Here is a 19,718-nt window from a genome sequence, read left to right as displayed (position 1 = left end):
CTATGAATCCTCAAAAATTGGATAGGTTTTGGGAGTAGCCCTTTTAGCCTTGATAGAATATTGAAGGGCCCCAGGTTTTGGAGGTCTTGAACAATAATCACAGATACTGTGAGTTCAGGAGTGCTGTGGCCATGCCACATCTAGAAGATAATATTCCACATCATTCTTCACCATCTTTAGGCTCTTTCATCATTCTCATACCTTCTTCCTTGATGTTTCCTAAATCTGTACTGTGGCCTATAGATGTCCCATTTATGTTGACTACTGAAAAGACACTAATTCTCAGCACTTTGGCTAGATTTGAGTCTCTGAATTTACCACTGCCTACTACAAGAAGCATCTTTTGATCAAGCTGACAGTAGAGATATTTTTATAGCTCACTGAAATTTTATTTTGCACACACATCTCAATTTTATTATCTATTTTTACGTTGATGAGCACATAGGCTGAACCTGTTTCCTAGCTATTGTGGGTAGAGGTGTAATGAGCTCAGATGTTCAACTACTTATTAATAGTCCATATCTATATATGTAGGAATATATACATATATACATAACTACATAGTGGTATACACCTAAGTATATGGTATCATACACCTAAGAACATAGTGTGTAATTAAGTATATACTTGTATACACCTAGGTATAAAGAAGTATAGATCTAAGTATGTAGCAGTATACACCAAAGTACAAAGTAATACACTCCTAGATTTATAGTAGTATACACCTAAATAGCTTGAGTATATACTTTATATTTGACAACTGGGTCATATGGAAATCTGTTTTCAGCTTTTTGAGTAAACTACACAGTGATTTCAATAGTGACTGTGTGAGTGTGCACTACCACTAATGTTTCTCTTTTCCCTCATTTTCTTTTTAATTTTTTTAAAAGTTAGTATAAATTTTTAACATTTTTAAGTTTATTATAAAGAAATTTCAAATTAATAAATTAAATGCACAAACACTAATGATAATCAAATTCTATTCAACTTAATGAATTTATATATAATAATAATTGGTATTCAAGAAGAAGCTGTTAAGCTTTACATTAAATATTGCTCTTTCAATATCACCTCAATTCAATAAATAATCCACCACCAAAACCAAAACACCATGACAGAAATAAAACTAAAACAACAATTAGCCATATATTCTGTTTCAACATTATTACTAATTACCTATATTTACTCCTTTCTCATCCCTTTATATTTAGATTTTCTTTTCCTAAGGCTTCATACATATGTTGTCATTTTTTTTCTTGCAATGACCATTCTTACTGGAAAAAGACAAGCACTCAAAATAGTTTTTATTTGCATTTCCCTGATGGCTAATAATGTTGAAGTGTTTGAAAATTGAGTTCCATGACACCGATTTTGCTCCAGTTTGTTTTCTTGATGGTGATTTTTTAAAAATTCTTTGTTGACTCTAGACACATGTAGCCTGCACACGTGTAACTGGCAAAGGTTTTCATGGATTCTGTAGCCTGCATCTTTACATGACTATTGAGTTCCACTGGGTTATAGAAGCCTCTTAATTTAGCAAGGTCCAACTTATCCATTATTGTCCTTGCTTACTGATTGGGATGAGTCCTATTCAGGAAGTCCTCAGCTTTGGCTATGTACTAGTTTCTCCTTTGGCAGTTTCATAGATTTGAGTCTTCTGTTGAGGTTCTTTATCCATTTGGGATTGGTGTGTGTCTGTCTGTCTGTCTCTCTGTCTCTGTCTCTGTCTCTGTCTCTCTCTCTCTCTCTCTCTCTCTCTCTCTCTCTCTCTCTGTCTCTCTGTGTGTGTGTGTGTGTGTGTGTGTCCATCCGTCTGTCTATCTATCTGTCCGTCTCTCTGTCCATCTGTCTGTCTGTACTTATGGCTGACTGGCTGGCTGCCTGTGTCTGTATGTTTGAAGAAAATAAGATCTAAACTCACTCTTCTACATATAGCAATCCAGTTTCCAAAGCACCACTTACTGAAGAACTTGTGTTTCTCACATGTATATTCTTGTCATTTTGTCAAACATAAGGTGCCTTCACTTGTGTTAACATATTGTCTTGGTTTTCTAGTCCATTAATCTCTGTCTGTTTTGTAACAGGGCAATGATCTTTTTAATTACTATATCTCTGCAGTATAACTTAAAATAAGGTACTGCTTTTTCCAAGATTGGTATATCTGAAGAATTTTTTGCTTTCATACAAATTTATTATTGAACCATTTTTTTGAAAATTACATACATGTTTGAATTATATTCTGATTACTGAAACCCTTCACCCTCTCTAATCTCCCTCTGCCATTTTAACCTCCATTCCCTACAGTCCTCTTTTAAAACATTCTTATCTCTTTATTTGTGACCCATTAGTATAACCATGATTAGAACTTTCTGTGAGGCTTTGGGGTTAAAATATCTATTAAGACCTAGTAGGGATCTCAGTTTGTAAACAAGTGAAGACAATCACTTCCTATTACCAACAATCCTTCAGTATCTAATACTTCAGCAGGTATTAGTGATGTTTCATGAGTCTTCTCCCCAGATACCATAAAAAACATTGACTCAACAGTCAAAATGCAAAATGCATGAATCTAGAAAACCTCCAGGAACTCCAGGACATAAACAGAAGACCAAACTGAAGGATTATATATAATTTTATTTATATTTTTATCTTAGAGGATTTATATCTTAAAGGTCCAGTAAATATCCACCAAACTGAAGGATTATATATAATTTTATTTATATTTTTATCTAAGAGAATTTATATATTAAAGGTCCAGTAAATATCCTCAACAAAATTGTAAAATAAAGCTTCCCTAATCTAGAGGAAGAGATGCACATGAACATACAAGAAGCCTTGAGAACTCCAAAAATACTGGACAAGAACAGAAATTTTTCCCAGCACATAATAAAAAAGACAGAAAATTCACTAAACAAAGAAATAATATTAAAAGCAGTAAGGGAAAATGGGCAAGTAACTCATAAAGGAAGACCTATGAGAATCACACCAGACTTCTCACCAGAGACAATAAAAGTTAGAAGATCCTAAGTAGACCTCATACAGACCCTAAGAGAAAACAAATGCCAGCCCAGGATACTATACTCAGCAAAACTCTCAATCAACATAGCACAATGTCTGTAATCAAATCCAGCCCTACAAAGGATAATTGATGGAAAATGTCAACATAAGGAGGAAAACTACACCCTAGAAAAAGCAAGAATCTTCTTCCAACAAACCCAAAAGAAGATACCCACACAAACATTTAAAATACATAAAATAACAGTAAACAGCAATTACTATTCCCTAATCTCTCTCTCTCTCTCTCTCTCTCTCTCTCTCTCTCTCTCTCTCTCTCTCTCTCTCTCTCTCTCTCTCTCTCTCTCTCTCTCTCTCTCTCTCTCTCTCTCTCTCTCTCTCTCTCTCTCTCTCTCTCTCTCTCTCTCTCTCTCTCTCTTTCTTTCTCGATTGAGGAACAGGGTTTCTCTGTGTAGCCCTGGATCTCCTGGAGCTCACTCTGCAGACCATGATGGCCTCGAACTCAGAAATCCACCTGCCTCTGCCTCCCAAGTGCTGGGATTAAAGGCATGTGCCAACATCGCCCAGCTCCCTAATATCTCTTAACAACAATGGATGCATCTCCCCAATAAAATGACATAGACTAAAGAAATAATTTTCATATAAATCTTCAATTTTATCAGAAAATGTTTGTTGTAATTCTGCTTTTAAGCAATTCACTAATGTTTTTATGTCTACAATTTTATCTGCATTATTTTTCATGATAATCTTCAATTTTAATGTCTTTCAAAATACTCCCTCTATTTTATCAGAAATTTTTTCATTGTAAATCTTTGATTTTATCACAAATGTTTCTAATTCTACCTTCAATTAATTTAGAGTTTTTATTTCTAACATTTTATATGTAACATTTTCATGAAATAGTCAATTTTAACATGTTTGTCTATTTCTTTAATATTACAACTAATATTTTCCATGTAAGTCTTCAATGTTATCTGAAAATGTTTATAATTACACTTTCAATCAACTTAGAATTATCTTTTTTTATTTATTTTTATTTACATTGCAAATGATTTCCCCTTTTCTGGGTCCCCACTCCCCGCAAGTCCCACGAACCCTCTTCCGTCCCCCTATTCTTCCATCTACCCCTTCCCACTTCCCTGTTCTGGAATTCCCCTATACTCTTGCACTGAGTCTTTCCAGAACCAGGGCCCACTCCTCCATTCTTTTTGGACATCATTTAATTTGTGGATTATGTCCTGGGTATTCAAAGTTTCTAGGCTAATATCCACTTATCAGTGAGTGCATACCATGATTGATCTTTTGAGACTGGGTTACCTCACTTAGTATGATGTTCTCCAGCTCCATCCATTTGTCTAAGAATTTCATGAATTCATTGTTTCTAATGGCTGAATAGTACTCCATTGTATAAATATACCACATTTTTTGTATCCATTCCTCCGTTGAAGGACATCTAGGTTCTTTCCAGCTTCTGGCTATTACAAATAGGGCTGCTATGAACATAGTGGAGCATGTGTCCTTATTGCATGCTGAAGAATCCTCTGCATATATGCCCAGGAGTGGTATAACAGGGTCCTCAGGAAGTGACATGCCCAGTTTTCTGAGGAACCGCCAGACTGATTTCCAAAGTGGTTGCACCATCTTGCAATCCCACCAGCAGTGGAGGAGTGTTCCTCTTTCTCCACATCCTCGCCAACACCTGCTGTCTCCTGAATTTTTGACCTTAGCCATTCTGACTGGTGTGAGGTGAAATCTCAGGGTTGTTTTGATTTTCATTTCCCTAATAATTAATGATGTTGAACATTTCTTAAGGTGTTTCTCAGCTCTCTGAAGTTCTTCATGTGAAAATTCTTTGTTTAGCTCCGTACCCCACTTTTTAATGGGGTTATTTGGATCTCTGGGTTCTACTTTCTTGAGTTCTTTGTATATATTAGATATTAGCCCTCTGTCAGATTTAGGGTTTGAGAAGATTCTTTCACAGTCTGTTGGTTGAGGTTTTGTCCTTTTGACGGTGTCCTTTGCCTTACAGAAACTTTGTAGTTTTATGAGGTCCCATTTGTCAATTCTTGATCTTAGAGCATAAGCTATTGGTGTTCTATTCAGGAACTTTTCCCCTGTGCCCATGTCCTCCAGGGTCTTCCCCAGTTTTTTTTTCAATTAGTTTCAGTGTGTCAGGTTTTATGTGGAAGTCCTTGATCCATTTGGAGTTAAGCTTGGTACAAGGAGATAAGAATAGATCGATGCGCATTCTTCTGCATGCTGACCTCCAATTGAAACAGCACCATTTGTTGAAAAGGCTATCTTTTTTCCATTGGATGTTTTCAGCCCCTTTGTCAAGGATCAAGTGGCCATAGGTGTGTGGGTTCATTTCTGGATCTTCAGTTCTGGTCCATTGATCTGCCTGCCTGTCACTGTACCAATACCATGCATTTTAACACTATTGCTCTGCAGTATTGCTTGAGGCCAGGGATACTGATTCCCCAGGATTTCTTTTGTTGTTGAGAATAGTTTTAGCTATCCTGGGTTTTTTGTTATTCCAGATGAATTTGAGAATTGCTCTTTCTAGCTCTATGAAGAACTGGGTTGGGATTTTTATGGGAATAGCATTGAATCTGTAGATTGCCTTTGGCAAGATGGCCATTTTAACTATATTAATCCTGCCAATCCACGAGCATGGAAGGTTTTTCCATTTCCTGAGATCTTCTTTGATTTCCTTCTTCAGAAATCATCAAACTCAGGGCTGAAATCAATCAAGTAGAAACCAAGAGAACCATACAAAGAATCAACAAGACCAAAAGCTGGTTCTTTGAAAAAATCAAAAAGATTCATAAACCCTTAGCCAGACTAACCAAAGGGCACAGAGAAAGTATCCAAATTAACAAAATTAGGAATGGAAATGGAGATATCACAACAGAAACCGAGGAAATTCAAAAAATCATCAGATCCTACTACAAAAACCTGTACTCAACACAACTGGAGAATCTGGAGGAAATGGACATTTTCTTAGACAGATACCAATTACCAAAATTAAACCAGGATCAAATAGACCATCTAAACAGACCCATAACCCCTAAAGAAATAGAAGGGGTCATAGATAGGCTTCCAACCAAAAAAAGCACAGGACCAGATGGTTTCAGTGCAGAATTCTATCAGACCTTCAAAGAAGACTTAACACCAATACTCTTCAAACTTCCACAAAATGGAAACAGAAGGAACACTACCCAACTCCTTCTTCGAAGCCACTATTATGCTGATACCAAAACCACACAAAGACCCAACTAAGAAAGAGAATTTCAGGCCAATTTCCCTTATGAATATCGATGCAAAAATACTAAATAAAATTCTTGCCCACCGAATCCAAGAACACATCAAAACGATCATCCGCCAAGATCAAGTAGGCTTCATTCCAGGGATGCAGGGATGGTTCAATATACGGAAATCCATAAATGCTATACACTACATAAACAAACTCAAAATAAAAAGCCACATGATCATTTCATTAGATGCTGAAAAAGCATTTGACAAAATTCAGCATCCTTTCATGCTAAAAGTCTTGGAAAGGACAGGAATTCACGGCCCATATCTAAACATAGTAAAAGCAATATACAGCAAACTGGTAGCCAACATCAAACTAAATGGAGAGAAACTTAGAATTATCTTTATCCTACCATTTTATCTATATAATTTCCATGATAATCCTCAATTCTAACATGTTTTTCTACATTTTCTACAATTTTATCAAAACTACTTCTCATGTAAATCTTCAATTATAGAATGTTTCTATCCTATATTTCAATTAATTTAGCAATGTTTTACATGTCCACCACTTTACTCTTTAATTTTCCATGAAAAGTGTCAATCTTAACGTGTTTATCTGAAATATTTTCCAAGTAAATCTTTAATTTTGTCATAAACTGTTTTTACTTCCCTTTACTTCCATTTTCAATAAATAAAACCAAAATTAAAAAATATATATGATCAGGTGGGCAGTGGTGGCACATGCCTGTAATCCCAGCAATCTGAGAGGCAGAGGCAGACAGATTTATGGGTTCGAGGCCATCATGGTCTACAGAGTGAGTTCCAGGACAGCCAGGGCTATACTGAGAAACCCTGTCTCAAAAAAAAAAAACAAATAAAAAAAAAACCAAAATATATGATCAAGTCATCTGCGAATAATGATACTCTGACTTCTTCCTTTCCAATTTGTATCCCTTTGGCATCCTTTTGTTGTTCCATTGCTCTGGCTAGGACTTTGAGTACTGTATTAAATAGAATGTAAACAGCCTTGTCTAGTCTATGATTTTAGTGAGATTGCTTCAAGTTCCTTTCCATTTAATTTGATATTGGCTACTGATTTGCTGTATATTTCTTTCACTATGTTTAGGTAGGGGCCTTGAATTCCTGTTCTTTCCAAGACTTTTTACATGATGGGCTGTTGAATTTTGTTTTAGATACACTAACCAACTAATGAGAAAATCATGCCATTTTTTTCTTTCAGTTTGGTTATATAGGGATTTATGTTGATGGATTTCCACATATTGAACCATTCTTGCATCTGTGAGATTAAGCATGCTTGATCGTGATAGATGATCATTTTGACATACTCTTGGATTCATATTTTGATAATTTTATTGCATATTTTGCATCAATATTAATAAAGGAAATTGGTCTGAAGATTCTTTGTTTAGTCATTATCTGGTTAAGATATTGGAGTAATTGTGGCTTCATAGAATGAATTGGGTAGTGTTTTTTTCTCTATTTTGTATAATAGTTTGAAGAGTATTGGTATTAGTTCTTGTTTGATGACCTGAAAGAACTCTAGACTAATTCCAAGTGGTCCTGGGCATTTTATGACTGGGAGTCTACCAATGACTACTAGGGGTTATGGGACTGTTTATATGGTTTACCTGATCCTAATCTAACTTTGGTACCTGAAATCTGTCTAGAAATTATTTTCTTTCATCTAGATTTTCCAGTTTTGTTGAGTATAGTCGTTTGTACTAGGATCTGAAGATATTTTTGGAATTCCTTGGTTTTTGTTGTTGTATCTCCCTTTTCATTTCTGATTTTGTTAACTTGGATAGTGTCCCTTTGCTCTCTGGTTAGACTGAATAGGGGTTTATGCATCTCCTGATTTTCTTGATTCTTCATATAGTTCTTTCTGTTTCTACATGGTTGATTTCAGTCCTGAATTTGATCATTTCTTCCTGTCTCCTCCTCTTTGTTGTATTTACTTATTTTTGTTCTAGAGCTTTCAGATGTGCTGACAAGATTCTTGCACATTCCAGTTCTGTTTTGGAGGCACTCAGAGTTATGACGTTTCATCTAGGCACTGCTTTCATTGTGTTTCATGGGTTTGGGTATGTTCTCCCTTTATTTTCATAAAATTCTAAAAGTCTTTATTTCTTCCTTGGCCCAGTTATCATTCAGTAGGGTGTTATTCAGATTCCATGTGAAGGTGTGCTTTCTGGGTTATTTTTTGGCTGGTATTGAAGACAAACCTTAGTATGTAGTAATCTGACAGGATGCATGGGATTATTTGAATCTTTTCCTATCTGTTGAGGCCTTTTCTGTAATCGACTATATGGCCAATTTTGGGAAAGGTCCTGTAAGGTGCTAAGAAGATGGTATTTTCTTTTGTTTTAATATGAAATGTGATATGTATGTGTGTGTGTGTGTGTGTGTGTGTGTGTGTGTGTGTGTGTGTGTGAAGTTCATAACTTCTGTTAGTTGAACTGTTTCTCTGTTTAGTTTCTGTTTCCAGGATATCTCCATTGATGAGAGTGATATATTGAAGTCTCCTACTTTTATTGTGTGAGGTGTAATGTGTGCTTTGAGGTTTAGTAAAGTTTGTTTTATGAATGTGCGTGACATTGCACTTGGAGCAAAGATGTTCAACATTGAGAATTCTTCTTTGAAGCTTTTTCTGTTGAGGAGTATGAAGTGTACTAAAAGTATCGTGCTACTTTTTTGGTAACTTAAGGTTGAAAGTTGATTTTATTCAATATTAGAATGGCTATTCTAGCTTGTTTCTTGGGAACATATGATTGGAAAATCATTTTCCTTCCTTTTACTTTGGGATAATATCTGTCTTTTTCACTGAGGTGGGTTTTTATATGTAGCAAAATGTTAGTTCCTGTTTTATATCCAGTATGTTAGTCTATGTATTTTTATTGGAGAATTAAATCCATTGATAGGAAGAGATATTAAGGAAAAGTGATTTTTGCTTCCTGTTATTTTGTTGTTAGAGGTGGAAATATGCTTATGCGTCTATGTCCTTTTTGGTTTGTTAAAAGAATAATTTCTTGCTTTTTCTAGGATGAAGTTTGCCTCTTTTATTGCAGTTTCCCATTTATTATCCTCTGTAGAGCTGTATTTGTAGAAAGTTAATGTGTGCATTTGTATTTGTCATGGAATATGTTGGTTTCTCAATCTATGGTAATTGAGAATGTTGTTGGGTACAGTAGCCTCGGATGGCATATTTCTTCTCGTAAAATCTCTACAACATATGCCCAGGATTCTGGCATATATAATCACTGGCAAGAATCTGGTCAAATCCTGAGAGGTATGCCATTATAAGTTACATTACCCTTTTCCCTTACTGGTTTTAATATTCTTTCTTTGTTTTGTGCATTTAATGCTTTCATTATTATATGAAGATAAGAATTTATTTCTGGTCCAATGTTTGGAATTCTGTATGCTTCCTGTATGTCCAAGTGTATCTCTTTCTTTTTTTATTCGATATATTCTTTATTTACATTTCAAGTGATTTTCCCTTTCCTGGATCCCCCCCCCCCGAAAGTCCCATAAGCTCCCTTCCCTTCCCCTGTTCCCAAATCTAACACTTCCCACTTCCCTGTTATTCCCCTACACTGCTGCACTGAGCCTTTCCTGGAGCAGGGGCCATTCCTTCCTTCTTCTTCAGCATCATTTGATATGTGCATTGTGTCTTGGATATTCAAAGATTCTAGGCTAATATCGGTTTATCTGTGAGTGCATACCATGAGTGTTCGTTTGAGACTAGATTAGCTCACTTAGGATGATGTTCTTCAGTTCCATCCATTTGTCTAAGAATTTCATGAATTCATTGTTTCTAATGGCTGAATAGTACTCCATTATGTATATGTATAATATTTTCTGTATCCAATCCTCTGTTGAGGGATATCTGGGTTCTTTCCACCTTTTGGCTATTATAGATAGGGCTGCTATGAGCATAGTGGAGCATGTATCCTTATTACATGCTGGGGAATCCTCTGGGTATAAGCCCAGGAGTGGTATACCAGGGTCCTCTGGAAGTATCATTCCCAATTTTCTGAGGAACTGGAGGAACTGACATGCTGACTTACAGAGTGATAGTACCATCTTGCAAACCTACCAGCAGTGGAGGACTGTGATTCTTTCTCCAAATCCTTGCCAGCGCCTGTTTTCTCCTGTTTTTGATCTTAGCCATTCTGACTGGTATGAGGTGAAATCTCAGGGGTGTTTTGATTTGCATTTCCCTGATGACTAAAGATGTTGAACATTTATTTAGGTGCTTCTTAGCCATTAAATATTCCTCATGTGAAAATTCTTTGTTTAGCTCTGTACCCCATATTTTAAGGGGGATATCTGGCTCTCTGGAGTCTACCTTCTTGAATTCTTTCTATGTCTTGGATATAAGCCCTCTGTCGGGTTCAGGGTTGGTGAAGATCCTTTCCCAATCTGTTAGTCGACGTTTTGTCCTTTTGACAGTGTCCTTTGCCTTACAGAAACTTTGTAATTTTATGAAGTCCCATTTGTCAATTCTTGATCTTAGATTGTAAGCTATTGGTGCTCTGTTCAGGAACTTTTCCCAGTGCCCATGTCCTAAAGGGTCTTCCCCAGTTTCTTTTCTATTAGTTTCAGTGTGTCAGGTTTTATGTGGAGGTCCCTGATCCACTTGGAGTTGAGCTTAGTACAAGGAGATAAGAATGTATAAATTCACATTTTTCTGCATGCTGACCTCCAATTGAACCAGCACCATTTGTTGTAAAGGCTATCTTTTTTCCACTGGATGTTTTCAGCTCCTTTGTCAAAGATCAAGTGACTATAGGAGTGTGGGTTCATTTCAGCATCTTCAATTCAATTCCATTAATCCATTTGCCTGCCATTGTACCAATACCAAGCAGGTTTTAACACAAATGCTCTGTAGTACTGCTTGAGGCTGGGCATATGGATTCCCCCAGAATTTCTTTTGTTGTTGAGAATAGCTTTAGCTCTCCTGGGTTTTTTGTTATTCCAGATGAATTTGAGAATTGGTCTTTCTAACTCTATGAAAAATTGAGTTGGGATTTTGATGGGGATTACATTGAATCTGTAGATGGCTTTTGGCAAGATGGTCATTTTACTATATTAATCCTGCCAATCTAGGAGCATGGAAGATGTTTCCATCTTCTGAGATCTTCTTCGATTTTTTTCTCCAGTGACTTGAAGTTCCTGTCATATAGATATTTCACTTGTTTGGTTAGAGTCACCACTAGATACTTTATATTGTTTGTGACTATTGTGAAGGGTGTCATTTCCCTAATTTCTTTCTCAGCCTGTTTAACCTTTGAGTATAGGAAGGCTACTGATTTGCTTGAGTTAATTTTGTAACCAGCCACTTTGCCTAAGTTCTTTATCAGCTGTAGGAGTTCTCTGGTGGAGTTTTTTGGGTCGCTTAAGTATACTATCATATCATCTGCAAATAGTGATAGTTTGACTTCTTCCTTTCCAATTTGTATTCCTTTGACATCCTTGTCTTGTCTAATTGCTCTAGCTAGAACTTCAAGTACTATAATGTATAAAAATGGAGAGAGAGGGCAGCCTTGTCTAGTCCCTGATTTTAGTGGGATTGCTTTAGGTTTATTTCCATTTAGTTTGATTTGGGCTACTGGTTTGCTGCATATTGCTTTTACTATGTTTAGGTATGGGCCTCCAACTCTGTTCTTTCCAAGACCTTTAACATGAAAGGATGCTGAATTTTGTAAAATGCTTTTTCAGCATCTTATTAAATGACCATGAGGTATTTTTCTTTGAGTTTGTTTATATAGTGGATTACATTGATGGATTTCCATATATTGAACTATCCCTGCATCGCTGGGCTGAAGCCTACTTGATTATGGTGAATGATAGATTTGATGTGTTCTTGGATTCAGTGGACAAGAATTTTATTGAATATTTTTACATCAATATTCATAAGGGAATTTTGTCTAAGGATCTCTTTTTTGTTGAATCTTTGTGTGGTTTCGGTATCAGTGAAATTGTGGCTTCATAGAAGAAGTTGGGTAATAATCCTTCTGTTTCTATCTTGTGGAATAGTTTGAGGAGTACTGGCATTAAGGCTCCTTTGAATGTCTGATATAATTCTGCACTAAAGCCATCTACTCCTGTGCTTTTTTTTTGGTGGGGAGACTGTCAGTGAACACTTCTATTTCCTTAGCGGTTATGGGACCATTTAGATGGTTTATCTGATCCTGATTAAATTTTGGTAATTGGTATCTGCCTAGGAAATTATCCACTTCACCCAGATTTTCCAATTTTGTTGAGTATAGGCTTTCATAGTAGGATATATTTTTTTGGTTTTCCTCTGTTTCTGTTGCTATTTCAGCCTTTTCATTTTTGATTTTGTTAATTTGGGTACTGTCTCTGGTTAGTCTGGTTAAAGGTTTATCTATCTTGTTGATTTTCAAAAATAACCTGCTCCTAATTTTATTGATTCATTGTATAGTTCTTTTTGTTTCAACTTTGTTGATTTCAGCCCTGAGTTTCATGATTTCCTGCCTTCTACTCCTCTTGGATGTACTTGCTTCTTTTTGTTCTAAAACTTTCAGGTGTTCTGTTAAACTGCTAGTGTATGGTCTCTCAAGCTTCTTTTGGGAGGCACTTGGAGCTATGAGTTTTCCTTTAGCCCTGCTTTTATTGTGTCCCATAATTTTGGGTTTGTTGTGCCTTCATTTTGATTAAATTTTAATACGTCTTTGATATCTTTCCTTCTTTCTTCCTTGACCAATTTATCATTGAGTAGAGAATTGTTCATCTTCCATGTGTATGTGGGCTTTTTGTTGTTTTTGTTGTTATTGAAGACAAGCCTTATTCCATAGTTATCTGATAGGAGGCATGGAATTAGTTCGACGGTCTCATATCTTTTGAGGTCTGTTTTGTGACCAATTATATGGCCAGTTTTGGAGAAGGCACCATGAGGTGCTGAGAAGAAGGTATAATCTTTTGATTTAGGATGAAATGTTCTATAGATATCTATTAAGTCCATTTGGTCCAAGACTTCTGTTAGTGTCACTGTGACTCCATTTAGTTTGTGTTTCCCTGATCTGTCCATTGAAGAGAGTGGGGTGTTTATGTCCCCCACAATTATTGTGTGGGGTACAATGTATGCTTTAAGATTTAGTAAGGTTTCCTTTATGAATGCAGGTGCCCTTGTATTTGGGGCATATATATTCAAAATTGAGAGTTCTTCCTGGTAGATTTTTCCTTTGATGAGTATAAGGTGGCCTTCTGTATCTTTTCTGATAACTTTTGGTTGAAAGTCTATCTGATATTAGAATGTCTTCTCCAGCTTGTTTTCTGGGACCATTTGCATGGAGAACTGTTTTCCAGCCTTTTACTCTTAGGTTGTGTTTGTCTTTGACACTGAGATGTGTTTCCTGTATACAGCAAAATGTTGGGTCTTGTTTAAGAATCCAGTCTGCTAGTCTATGTCTTTTTATTGGGGAATTGAATCCACTGATGTTAAAAGATATTAAGGAATAGTGATTGTTGCTTCTTGCTGTTTCTGAAGTAATTTTTATGTTTGTATGGTTATTATCTTTTGGGTTTGTTTAAAGAAGATTACTTTCTTGCTTTTTCTTGTGTGTAGTTTCCCCTGCTTTGTTGGAGTTTTCCATTCATTATCCTTTCAAGGGCTGGATTTGTGCAAAGATACTGTGTAAATTTGTTTTGTCGTGAAAAACCTTGGTTTCTCCATTTATGGAGAGATTTGCTGGATATAGCAGTTTGGGTTGACACTTGTTTTCTTTTAGGGTCTGCCTGACTTCTGCCCAGGCTCTTCTGGCTTTCATGGACTATGGCAAGAAATCCGGTGTAACTCTGATATGGCCATACCATCCTGAATAAGCCCGATCTTGTCTGATCCCAAAAGCTAAGCATGGTCGGGCCTGGTTAGTTCTTGGATGGGAGTATCTCTTTCTTTAGGTTAAGGAAGTTTTCCTCTATAATTTTGTTGAAGATATTTGCTGGTAATTTATATTGGGAATCTGCTTTCTTCTGTACCTATTACTTTAGATTAGGTCTTCTCCTTCAGTACTAAATTTTCTGGATGTTTTGGGTTAGGAGCCTTTGGCATTTCACATTTTCTCTGACTGTTGTGCCAATGTTTTATATGGTATCTTCTCTATCTTAGATTCTCTCTTCTATCTCTTGCATATTTTTAGTAATGCTTGCATCTATGACTCATGATCTTTATTAGGTTTTCTATCTCCAGAGTTGTCTCCCTTTGTGATTTCTTTATTATTTCTACTTCCATTGTTAGATCCTGGATGGTTTTGTTCAATTCCTTCACCTGTTTGGTTGTGTTATCTTGTAATTCTATAAGGGATTTTGTGTTTCCTCTTTAAGGACTTCTACCTTATTAACCGTATTCTGCCGTATTTCTTTAAGGGAGTTATTTTTATCCTTCTTAAGACCCTCATCAGCATCATGAGATGTGATGTTAAATCCACATGTTGCTTTTCTGGTGTGTTGTGTTAACCAGTACTAGCTGTAATGGGAGCACTGTGTTCTGATCATGCCAAGTAGCCTTGGTTTTTGTTGGTAAGGCTCTTTTCCTGACTTTTCACTATCTGGTTATCCCTAGTCTTAGTTGGTCTTGCTATCTCTGGCTTGGGTTTGTGCCTCCTGTGGGTCTGTGAGCCTGTGTTAGAACTCCTGGAAAACCAGATCACTCCTGGCAAGTCCTGTGTACAACAGGCTGTTGAATAGCCCCAGTTCCCAGATGCAGATGCTGACCAATGGGATCCTGATCCAGTTGCTCTACTGTTCCCATGCCCTGTGAGTTCTTCTGTGGTCTTGCTCAGGCCAATTATAGAGAATATGGAAAGCTCACCTCCAAACCCAGGGGTGAAAGCACTCCAATGACAGCATCAATCTCCTTGCAGGATCCACGCTCAGAGATCTATCACATTTTAAAAGCATCGATTCCTAGTGATGCATTGTGGGGAGCATGAATATTCAGTGTAGTTGGATAAACACTCATAAAGTAATCTTACTCTATTCAGGAAGCTAAAAGTCACTAATAGTTCCTCAAAGTTAGCACAATATGACCAACCTCTTTCTCTATGCTGGGACTTAGTCTGCCTTAAGCTTGTATAGATCTTACACATAGTGTCCCAAGTGATGAGTTTATAATTCCAACTTCCATGAAGTGTCCAGAAAATATTGTTTTGGTAAAGTCATCAACTACCACTGCCTCTATAACATATCCTATAAACATCCAAAAATCCCTGAAATTTGGAGAAAAGGGTTTAATATAGAAGTCCCATTTAGTGATCACCACTCCAGAGTCTCTTATTGTGTGCACCTATAAGAGCTGTGGGTCTTTGAATTAATCACAGTTCACTACATAGAAAAGCTTTTCTGATGTTGGGTGACACTGAGAAACTACTCAAGGATTTTTTAAAAACCCCTTGAAATAGGACTTAGGTTTTGATACTGGTGACTTCAGAACTAAAATGGATTAGCACCACATATTAATTACTTCTTCCTGAATTATCTGCTTTGAGAATTTAATTTAGAAAAGCATTACATCTTCCTATGTCATGTGTTTGTGCTTGATTTATTTTTCATAATTTATTGTATTTTATGTAATATTTCCATTCTTTGATACTGTAAAAATTAAATATAGTATGCCATATTGTACTGGATTTGCAAGTGTGTACTCAAACACAGTATACATTCCACAGTATATAGATAACACAACTTAACCTTTTTCAAAATAAATACCATCCTTTGGGGCTATTTTGTGATGCTCATATGTGCATGGAATTGGGAACATCCATGCAGCCATTAGAAACGTAAGAGTGCTACTAAACCAATGGGGTGTGGACGTTTTTCTCATCTAGCTGTCATCAACTGCAAATATATCTTCAATGAGGAATAGGGACCCAGAATAACCCCCCCCCCCACCATTCATCCTGGAATATTAACAAGCATTATGCAGTTTTTCTACAGGCAGCCATTGATGATATGAACACACTTGTACAACTGCTAAATCATGTTCAGGGGACAATATTCACAGAGGACAATTTCAAAGCACTTCACCCATTCTATAGCCTCTCCTTTCTACTTCCTGTTCCATGATATTCCCTGAGTGTTCGATAAGGGATGATATAAATCAGATCAATGACTGAGCACTCACAATAAAGCTGCACATTTTGATCACCGATGAGTCTCTGAATTAACTAAAGCCAGCTGCAAAAAATAATATCCAACAAAGGTTAAAGAAGGGCACAGATCCATGGGTGTGAATACAAATATTTAGAAGGTAGTTTGACAATATGACTATTAAGTAAAATTACAGTAGGAACCCTAGTTTGGAAATATCACAGCCCCAACCATAGGTTGATGTGATAGATTTCCCCCGAGCACATATCTCTGTCCTTGCAACTTGGTTGTAGTATCTCCTCATGGTATCAGTAGTAATTCTGTGTGGTAGTGAATTTGTTAATGAGCTTGATGTAATCAATTCTCTATTTGTATATTTGCCTCAAACAGCATATTTAATGCTATGAATACAGACTAGTTAGATGTTTCTTAGTGAAGTTTTCTGATGCTGCTTTCAGAAAGTGAAGAATTTTAAGCAGACCCTGTTTTAGTGCTTTGTAATTGATACTTCACTTCTCCCTGCACACAGTCTTATTTGGATCATGGTTTGAGCACGTCCGTGGCTGGCTATCCATGAGAGAATGTGATAACTTCTTGGTACTGTACTATGAAGATATGAAAAAGGTGAGCATCAGTCTTACAGTCACCACTCAGTCAAGAACTAGACCCTGGAATTGAGGAATGTTACTGAGAACTATGATTTTTTTGTTTATTTTAAATTTTTAGTAATTATATTTTATTAACTAAAATACTTTCTAATGTGAATGTATATTGATCATATTCACCCTCTCCCTGAAGCCTACCAGAACTTCTATACCTCCTTACCCACCAAACTTGGAAGTTTTTCCTCAAAAAAAAATATAATCCAATGACATGCCTCCCAAATCAAGGAAAGAAAATATAATAGAATGCAATATAAAATAATGTGCTGGATAGTTGTGTATCAACCTGTAACAAGCTAGAAACACTTGAGTGGAGGGAACTTTAATTATGGAAATGCCTCCATCAGGTCAGGCTGTAGGGAAACCTGCAAGGCACTTTTTTTCATTTCTTTCTTGCCTTTCTTTTTTCTTTTTTTGATGTTTCTTTTTTTATTCGATATATTTTTTTAATTACATTTCAAATGATTTCCCCTTTTCTGGCCTCCCCACTCCCCGAAAGTCCCATAAGTCCTCTTCCTTCCCCCTGTTCTCCCATACACCCCTTCCAACATCCCTGTTCTACTTTTGCCCTATACTGTTACACTGAGTCTTTCGAGAACCAGGCCACTCCTCCATTCTTAATGTACATCATTTGTTGTGTGGATTATGTTTTGGGTATTCCAATTTTCTAGGCTAATATCCACTTATTAGTGAGTGCATATCATGATTTATCTTTTCAGACTGGGTTACTTCACTTAGTAGGATGGTCTCCAACTCCATCAATTTGTCTAAGAATTGCATGAATTCATTGTTTCTAATGGCTGAATAGTACTCCATTGTGTGTGTGTGTGTATATATATAACATATTTTTGCATCCATTTTTCTGTTGAGAGATATCTGGGTTTTTTCCAGGTTCTGGCTATTATAAATAGGGCTACTATGAACATAGTGGAGCACATATCCTTATTACCTGCTGGGGAATCCTCTGGGTATATGCCCAGGAGTGATATAGCAGGATCCTCTGGAAGTGGCATGCCCAATTTTCTGAGGAAACACCAGATTGGTTTCAGGAGTGGTTGTAACAATTTGCAACCCCACCAGCAGTGGAGGAGTGTCCCTCTTTCTCCACATCCTCGCCAACACCTGCTGTCTCCTGAGTTTTTAATCTTAGCCATTCTGACTGGTATAAGGTGAAATCTCAGGGTTGTTTTGATTTGCATTTCCCTGATGACTAATGAAGTTGAGCATTTTTTAAGATGCTTCTCAGCTATCTGAAGTTCTTCAGGTGAAAACTCTTTGATTAGCTCTGTACCCCATTTTTAATAGGGTTATTTGGCTTTCTCGGGTCTAACTTCTTGAGTTCTTTGTATATATTGGATATTAGCCCTCTATCAGATATAGAGTTGGTGAAGATCTTTTCCCAATTTGTTGGTTACCGATTTGTCCTTTTGATGGTGTCCTTTGTCTTACAGAAACTTTGTAATTTTATGAGGTCCCATTTGTCTATTCTTGATCTTAGAGCATATGTTATTAGTGTTCTGTTCAGGAACTTTCCCACTGTACCAATGTCCTCAAGGGTCTTCCCCAGTTTCTTTTCTATTAGCTTCAGAGTGTCTGGTTTATGTGGAGGTCCTTTATCCATTTGGAGTTGAGCTTAGTACAAGGAGATAAGGATGGATCAATTCTCATTCTTCTGCATGCTGACCTCCAGTTGAACCAGCACCATTTGTTGAAAAGGCTATCTTTTTCCAGTGGATGTTTTCAACTCCTTTGTCGAGGATCAAGTGGCTATAGGTGTGTAGGTTCATTTCTGGATCTTCAATCCTATTCCATTGATCCACCTGTCTGTCTCTGTACCAATACCATGCAGTTTTTAACACTATTGCTCTGTAGTATTGCTTGAGGACCGGGATATTGATTTCCCCCAGAATTTCTTTTGTGTTGAGAATAGTTTTAGCTATCCTGGGTTTTTTGTTATTCCAGATGAATTTGAGAATTGCTCTTTCTTACTCTATGAAGAACTAAATTGGGATTTTGATGGGTATTGTGTTGAATCTGTATATTGCTTTTGGCAAAATGTCCATTTTAACTATATTAATCCTGCCAAACCATGAGCATGGGAGATTTTTCCATTTTCTGAGGTCTTCTTACATGTCCTTCTTCAGAGTCTTGAAGTTCTAGTGATACAGATCTTTCAATTGTTTGGTCAGAGTTACACCAAGGTCCTTTATACTGTTTGTGGCTATTTTGGAGGGTGTCATTTCCCTAATTTATTTCTCAGCCTGTTTATCATTTGAGTATAGGAAGGCTACTGGTTTGTTTAAATTGATTTTATAACCTGTCACTTTGCTGAAGTTGTTTATCACCTTTACAAGTTCTTTAGTGGAGTTTTTTGGGTCACTTAGAGTATCATATCATCTGCAAATAGTGATAGTTTGACTTCTTTGTTTCCAATTTGTATCCTTTTGACCTCCTTATGTTGTCTAATTGCCTGAGCTAGCACTTCAAGTACAATATTGAAACGATAAAGAGAGAGGGGGCAGCCTTGTCTAGTCCGTGATTTTAGTGGGATTGCTTCAAGTTTCTCTCTATTTAGTTTGATATTGGCTACCGGCTTGCTGTATATTGCTTTTGCTATGTTTAGGTATGGGCCTTAAATTCCTGTTCTTT

The 19,718-nt window shown here is 36.6% G+C and overlaps 1 protein-coding gene across 2 annotated transcripts in view; it reads left to right on the top strand.

Moving 5' to 3' along the window:
- LOC127674804 (probable alcohol sulfotransferase) overlaps positions 1-19,718 on the top strand; it is a 41,208-nt gene that overhangs the window by 7,342 nt on the left and 14,148 nt on the right. Inside the window, exon 4 of one of the 2 annotated variants that reach the window (XM_052170539.1) lies at positions 16,937-17,031. The exons of the other annotated variant lie outside the window; for it this stretch is intronic. Coding sequence (XP_052026499.1) covers positions 16,937-17,031 — 95 coding nt within the window. The remainder of the gene's footprint in view (positions 1-16,936; positions 17,032-19,718) is intronic. 2 annotated transcript variants of the gene reach the window in all.

Source organism: Apodemus sylvaticus, chromosome 1 (genome assembly GCF_947179515.1).
Source record: "Apodemus sylvaticus chromosome 1, mApoSyl1.1, whole genome shotgun sequence".
Lineage (NCBI taxonomy): Eukaryota > Metazoa > Chordata > Mammalia > Rodentia > Muridae > Apodemus > Apodemus sylvaticus.
The sequence above is the reverse complement of the archived record's forward strand: the minus strand, read 5'-3'. Positions and strand labels throughout refer to the sequence as shown.